The sequence below is a fragment of the Nannospalax galili genome, unplaced genomic scaffold, assembly GCF_000622305.1.
Source record: "Nannospalax galili isolate Female #2095 unplaced genomic scaffold, S.galili_v1.0 scaffold1387, whole genome shotgun sequence".
NCBI classification, from domain to species: Eukaryota; Metazoa; Chordata; class Mammalia; order Rodentia; family Spalacidae; genus Nannospalax; species Nannospalax galili.
The window spans coordinates 1,211,635-1,219,591 of NW_008355976.1; the positions used below are offsets into that span (position 1 = coordinate 1,211,635).

Sequence of the window (7,957 nt, forward strand, 5' to 3'; positions counted from 1 at the left end):
GACTCCATCCTCTCCTTCACCTGTTCTGTTGTCATCATGTTTGTGGAGAGCACACTGCACCCTCTGTCCTTTTAGTGACAGCTTTTGATCTCGTGTGGAATATGGCATTCCTAAAAAAGTTTATTTCCTTATAGCTTGTTCAAAGCCGTGAAGTGTGGAGAAGGTGATTGCCCATTGCTGAGAACAGGGAATCATTGTGCTAGTGTCACCTCTTCTAAACATTCTTCTTGAGAGAAGACTCCATTCAATTGAACCACCCTATATTCTCTAAGAGGGAAATCTGATGGCCAAATCAAGAAATGATTTTTGTCTCTACAAGTTAAAATAAAGAAAGGTGAGAGAGAGAGAAAGAAAGAAAGAGAGAGAGAACTTACAGTCTATATTATGAACTATAAATATATTTTAAGTGAGGAGAAAGGTACTTTATTGAGGAAACCTTTTTCATTTACAAAATTATTTTTTTATTTTACGTGCATGAGTGTTTGCCTACATATATACATGTGTGCCATGTATGTGCCTGGTACTCCTGGAGGCTAGAAGAAGGCGCCAAATTTCCTGGAACTGGAGGAAGTTACAGACAGTTGTGAACTGTCATATGGGTGCTGGGAACTGAACCCAGGTCCTCTGCAAAAGCATCAAGTGCTTTTAACTACTGAGCCATCTCTCCAGCCTCAAGAAGAAAACTTGTTTTTAATTTTATTTTTGTGAATAATTATGCATATTCAACTTTTGAAAAGTCTCAAAAGTCCTGTAGCTTACAAAGTCCCATTCAATTTCTGGTTACTTACTGTCCCTCAGGAATAACTGGTTTAATATTTGACCATTTTTTATTATTTTATTTTATTGTTATAGTATTTTAAACTTTTTTTGGTATTTACCTCCATGTACTTTAAAGAGTATGTTTATACTGTTTATCTTTTTCTCTTTCCCTTCCTCTCTCTTCTGTTCTCCCTCCCATTCATTCCTCCTCTTTTTGAAACAGGGTCTCATGAAGCACAGGACAGTTTTGGATTTGCTATGCAGTTGAGGGTAGCCTTGGTCTCCTAACTCTCCTTCTTTAGCCTCCCTGTAATTTATAGGCGTAGTTCACGTCATCTGACTATATTGTTGTTTCTTGGTTCACATGTTTCTGTAATAAGTTTTATTTTTTTATATAACTTTCTTACATGGACTTAAAGGAGCATTTAGATTTCTAACATTTATCTTACCTCCCTCATTTTCTTTTCTCTCTCTCTCTCTCCCTCTCTCTCTCTCTCTCTCTCTCTCTCTCACACACACACACACACTACCTTTCCTTTTTCTGCCTTTATTTATACAGTGATAGCAAGTTTTTGAGGTTCATATTTATGCTTACATTAGTATGCTCTTGTTCATCTAGAAGCTGCTAGTTTTTTTTAATACAATACATTTTTATTATATTCAGACATCATCCCTCATCTCCACCCTCACCCTACCACCCTCATATCCCTGACTTTGTGTCTTCTGTTTGCAAATGAAAAACCCTATTCACCTTACACAACACAGCTGAGCTGGGTTTGAGAAAAGTCATATCTCATTAGAGTTTCAGTGAACCATAATTCTTACACTCAAGTGTGCCAAAGTAAGGGCCCACTCCCTTTCCTTTGTATGTGGGTTTGGGTCAGAATATGCCCAGGTTTCTTGGAATGGACTTTGCACTCTTAATTTCTTTTTCTCTTACATACTGCTTAGGAATGTCAAGTAGAGATTTCTCTTTCTCTCTGTAGTCTTCATCAGACTTAGTTGTTCACAGCCCTTGCATGCAGGTTCCACGTTGGCTGTTTCCAGTCCTCACACAGAACCATCACCCCACTGTGAACCAATGCATTTCCCAACAGGTTGATTCCCCCCAGGGTTTTACTGTGGGTAGAAGCAGAAGCTAAGTCCTCACAACAGGCACCAGTTAGCTCATAGGCCTCCAATCTAAGATTCTCTGAGTGGCAGTTGGGAGGTTTCACAACTAGAAGCTGCTAGTTTTAACCCATTGTTTTGTTATAGTCATCAATTTGCTTTCAAAATATTGCTGCCATTTCTTTGATATTGTCTATTGCTTCCTATACTTATTGTGTTTTTATTATTTTGCTGACATTTTAAAGGGGATATTATGAGGAAATGGTGGTATAGGCAAGGCATTGAATTTGATATACTTAAGTACAGAACTCAAGGAAAACATTTATTTATGTACAACCTGCGTTAATGTCTCTTTTAGGTAAAGGTCAAGATAGAGTCCCCATTAGCCTCCTTCAGGAATGGCCAGCAACAACCACACTGGGGTCAACCACATAGTCTTCTATCTGCTGGGCATTCCAGGAAGAGAAGACCTACATATGTGGCTTTCCATACCCCTGTGCATCTCCTATGTCCTTGCTCTCCTTGGGAATGGTTTGTTGATCTTCATTATCCTGACAAAAAGCAGCCTCCATGAACCCATGTATCTTTTTCTCTGTATGCTGGCTGGAATTGACATTGCTTTTGCCACCACCACAGAACCCAAGGCGTTGGCCATATTCTGGTGCAATGATAGGGAAATTTCTCTTAATGGTTGCATTGCTCAGCTCTACTTCCAGCATTCCTTCTTTATTTCTGAGTCAGGCATCTTGCTGATGATGGCATTTGACCGCTATGTTGCAATTTGCTACCCACTAAGATACACTGTGATACTTACTCATGCCCTGACTAGTAAAATTGGTGTGGCTGTTTTCTTGAGGGCACACTGTACCATTTTCCCCATCATCTTTCTTCTAAAAAGGTTGACGTTTTGCAGAAATAACATCCTCCCACATACATTCTGTGAACATATTGGCTTGGCAAAGTATGCTTGCTACGACATCCGAGTAAACACCTGGTATGGCTTTTTTGTCTTAATGTCAACAGTGATATTAGATATTGTCTTCATTTTCGTTTCCTATGTTCTGATTCTCCGTGCTGTTTACCACATACCTTCTCAAGATGCTCGTCACAAAGCCCTCAATACCTGTGGTTCCCATGTCTGTGTCATCCTCCTCTTTTATGGGCCTGGGATCTTTTCTGTTCTCACTCAGCGCTTTGGAAGATACATTCCTCTGCATGTCCATATCCTGCTGGCCAACGTCAGCATGTTGGCTCCACCTATGCTAAATCCCATCATTTATGGGGTCAAAACAAAACAGATTAGAGAGCAAGTGGTTTATGTCTTATTTCCAAAGCATAGATGACCGTAAGGACAGGAAAGACTGATTACTGAGAATTTTAGCTTTTAAGGAGATATGATCCAGAAGTAGATAAAATACCTGAGTCACTAGGGAAAATGGTTCATTAAGTTTTAGGCCTTCAGATCTACTTACCTGAGACTGTGAGACTTAATAATTTATCCATGGGCAGTGCCAAGGGGTTGGCTGAAATGCCTGCAGGTCATTATAATTCAAGGAAGGAACAGGTTGGTTTTTAGTAGCCATGTCTATTTAATAATCCAACTTTGGGAATAGATCACATAATATGACGAATCTTTTTTATGTTTAACTTTAAAAAATTTTAAATTGAATTGTTGTGTATTTCAGACAGAAAATCATCTTTATACCCCCTTCCCCTTTGGCACCCTCCCATAGCCATGCCCCCCCCCCCCCCCCCCCCGCCACTGGAGTTCATACATTCTGTCATTTGTGCTAAGGCTTATCCTGTAAAGTCCCTCAGTGCAAGTTTACCCACTGGGGTCTAGTCAGTCTATCTAGAGTGCCCCCCTTAAGAAGATCAGCTCTTCCTCACCCAGCAGTAAAGTAATCAGCTGAAATAACTCTTTGTCTAAGATTAGGGCTTGCTGTTCATTTCTGCAGTTCTGTGCTGGGTTTTTGTCTGCCTAAGTTTGCATGGGTCTTGTTCATGCTGATATGATTGCTGTAGGTTTGTGTGAGAAGGGTCCCAGGCACCTGTAGGACCATTACTGTGTGGCCATGCACCTCCTCCCTGGCTCTTACAATCTTTCCACCTCCTCTTTTGCAATGGTCCCTGAGCTGTGGGTGGCTGGACCTCAGTATAGGAGATCTGTCCAAGGACCCACACTCTGAAGACTCTTATTGTCAGCATTTTGGCCATTTGTGACATTTTGCGTTTCTGGCCCTCTGTTGCGTGAGGGAACTTTATTGATGAGAATCAAAAGATGCATTAGTGTTCTCTTCATCCCTTGTTTTATGTTCTGTGAGCCTTAGGTGTAGAGGCTGCATCATAGATGTGCCACTTAGACTTGGACAATTCACAGGCAATCTCTGTGTATGATCAGTTGTGGAACTCTGTAATTATTTCTTTCACTGGTAGAAGAAGCTTCTGTGATGGTTGGGGACTGGGATACTTGTCTAAAAATTTAAGGATCCATATTTTGCACATAGTAAGAAATTACATTTGTCTAGGGATATGACAGCCTTGGAGTTTTATCTATGGTCTATCTATGACCTCTCTGGCTATATGTATTTGGCTGGGTTTACAGTACTACACATGAATTTACTCCCATTTAGTGAATGTTAAGTCCAATTAGGTAGCTGTTTATTATCCCCAAGATGAATGTGCCACCACTCATTTGCTGTGCTGGGCATTGATGTGGTTTTTAGGCCTTGAAGCTGGGGTTGGATCATCAATTGATGGTCTCCATTAGCAGCTTGTGTAGTGCTCTCCAAAGTTATGAGAGCTAGCCTTCAGGGGAGGTGGCTTCCAGGTCAGTCCCAGCTCCATTGCTCCAAATCCTGTGTCCGAAGTATGTCCTATATTCAGCAATAGGGTTTTACCATCAAATTCTGGAAGGTAATTAAGGACTGTGGGAATAACCTTGTTTGGTAGGCGGGTCCTCCAAGACAGTCACTCCTCCACCCAATCAGTCATGAGGGAGTGGGTCTAAGGATAGATGCTGAGGGCATTGGGAAGTGCTAAGGACTTTGGGAAGTGCTAAGGACACTGGGAAAAAGGGGAGAGTTGCCATCTTGGTGAACTGGGCACTCAGACAGCTGGTAGGCCACTGGTGGACGACAGATCTCAAAGCTTAGTTGAGATGTAAAAACAAGCCTCATGGGTGATCATGCCTGTGTAAGTAACGCTTTCTTGGATGTCATAAACTACACAAAAACTCAAATAGAATGTATCATGTCCGTTTGTCAGTCTGCATTAGGGGCTTGTGGCCTTGGGATCCCAGAGAGCCTGTGCAGGTCTCTCAAGGGGGAGTTTGACACAACAAATTGATGTAGTATGGCCAGATAAGTGACAAACTGCAGGAGTTTGGGAAGAGCAATAGGTATGTCTCTGTTAGAGAGAAGCTGGCAGGAGCCCTGGGGTTCAGATCCCCAAATCCAGAGGGGCAGTGATGGACATCTTGAGGCATCTAGTGTGGTGATGCAACCGATCCTGGAGAAGCTGATGGGAGCCAAGGAGAAAATGTGGGCAACCCCCATACATTAATGGGGTTAGTAAAAGTCATGTGGGTTATACGATTGATAGATAAATTTGTAACTAAAATGAGGCCAGCTACGCAGATAGATTCAATGGAGAAAATTTCTGCATGGTCGCCATCCTGTAAATGGTGTAAAATAGCTCAGCTGCTTGAAAGATGGGGCCACTGACGTGCATGTTTGAAAATTCTTTAAGGATTGTGGTAAGCCTGGAAAAACTTTTACAGGCTTAGGCTTTGGAAGCAAAAGGGGAATTCAAAGGAAAAAAAAGGTTGCTGAGGTGGCTTGGCCACTTCTTTGCATAATAAAACACTTGTCCAAGGCAAAGGCAACAGCCCAGGAGAGGCTGAAAAGACTAAGGAGTTACTGGGAAATTCAGTCTTAGCCTCAGAGCTTGCAAATAAACTGAATAAATCATGAGAGAAAGAAAGCCCAGATTAGACCTGTGATACAAGACTCAGCAAAAGACCCAGGGAAAGAGACAGATAGTAGTGAGAAAAGAAATGAATTAGAAATAAAAATAGCTAAAGATGCCCCTCACATTCAACCTTTAATACAAAAAGAGAAAAAAGTCATGTTTCAACCTGCTGATAAAAGCCTTAACAATACTGTAGCCAGCAGAAAATACTCTACACGGGAGCTGTTGGGAGTAGGAAAGACTCTCAAACAAGCAATGAAAGAGCCCCTCACCATGTGGCTCATGAGGATATGGGACATGGGAACAAATAATATTAGTTTAAGTCCTTCAGAAGCACCACAGCTGAGTTGTATAACCATTAATACATTCTTGAGACATAGGCTGTTTAACCTAGGCCAGTACAGCGGGGAGCAGTCCCCTGTGGAATGGTCAGAAGGTGCTATGCAGATGGTTGGGGGAGAAGGATCCCTTATAATTCTGATCAACATTGGACACTGCATGCTGCACACTATTGGTGTGCCAAGCAATGCCTGCTGGTGCAATAATGGCTTGACTAACATATATACAACTGACTATTTCTAATTGGATAAGGCTGGCTCCTAGGGGTTGAACACACATATAGTGCTGTAGACCAGGCCAGGCCCCTGTGTCAGGGAAGGCTCGAGGCCCCTGTGTAGAAGCTGCTGCAAATATTCTGTTTGCTAAATATGGTACACCTGCTGTGGTATCTTCTAGGCATTTGTATTTGCACCCGTGTTTGTTTAGATATGTCTGCTTCCTTTCATTTGTCTTTATAGCAGGGGAGACACCACTGAGATGGATCAACAGCCATGTTTTTAAGATGAATGATGGGGAGGCTCAGGTCTTCAGTATCTCGCTACAATAAAAGAAAGATCATCCTGGATCTCTCACCCCCTCCAAGGCTCAGGGATTCTTGTGGAAGATTGGGGGAAAGATTGTGAGAGCTGGAGGAAGGTGTGGAGTGTTGGGTAGGCATGTCTTCCAAGAGAACTAGCACTGAACCCCAAGAGACTTGGGGGGGAGACAATCACCCCTCCCACTCAATCAGGTTCAATTGCAGGAGGGGTAAGGTCTAAGGACAGTGCTGAGGAAGCCAGGAAGCGCTGAGGAAGCTGGGAAATGGTGAAAAGTCTCCATCTTGGTGAGACGGGGCACAGTGCTGGTGGTGTGCTGGTGGCAGCACCTCTCAAGAACTCAGCTGAGATGTAGGGGGGAAAAAGCCCATGGGTGTTCATGCTTTTGTAAGTGACCGCCTGCTCCTGAATAGCATAATTTTTGCTGGCAAGCCCAAATAAATATTCTTATTCCCCAAACTCTAACATAGAGGGACATTGTATTGGTTTGGTCAGTCTGCATTAGGACCAAGTGGGTCTGGGAGCCAAGAAAGTGTGCATGGGTCTCCCAAGGGAGAATTTGGCGTTACAACCTGGCTGGCCAGGGAGATGCCAGGATCCTCCTATTTCCATATACCTCACCCCTAGTGCTGGGGTTCCAGATGTGTGCCACCCCATCTAGCTTTTTCATGTATACTGAAGATTTGAACACAGGTCCTCATGCTTATGTAGCAAGCATTTTACTTACTGTATCATCACCCTAGCCCCAAACTACCTAATGTTCCCTATTGGTTAGTGTAGTAGCCCTGGCTAGCAGTGACTTTCATTCGGCAAAACTTTGTCTGAGTGGTCTTTTCTGGTGAAGCATCTCACAGCACAAGTGCACCCGTGTCATGAAATGCTCACAGAGGTCAGAAGAGACCATCAGATTCCCTGGAACTGGAGTTATGGATGGTTGTTAGCAGCCATGTGGGTTCTTGAAATGGAACCTGGGTCCTCTGCAAGAGCAGACAGTACTCTTAACTGCTGAGCCATCTCTCCATCCCTTTATTTATTTCTTTCATTACTTTTTTCATTATTTTTTCAAACAATGAATTATTTTATTTTTACTATGGAAACATTTTTTGTTTTTTAATATAATTTTTTATTGAATTTTGTGCATGTCATACAATACATCTTAATCATGTTTAGATCATCCCCTATCTACATTCCCATAGCCCCTCCACCAGATTTCATGCATTCTAGCATATATGTTAAAGCCT

The 7,957-nt window shown here is 42.4% G+C and overlaps 1 protein-coding gene across 1 annotated transcript; it reads left to right on the top strand.

Moving 5' to 3' along the window:
* The first annotated feature begins 2,267 nt into the window (after nt 1-2,267).
* On the top strand, nt 2,268-3,212 carry LOC103750853 (olfactory receptor 52B4-like). Its single transcript, XM_017803436.1, has one exon. The coding sequence runs from the start codon at nt 2,268-2,270 to the stop codon at nt 3,210-3,212; it is 945 nt and encodes a 314-aa protein (XP_017658925.1).
* The last annotated feature ends 4,745 nt before the right edge of the window (nt 3,213-7,957 follow it).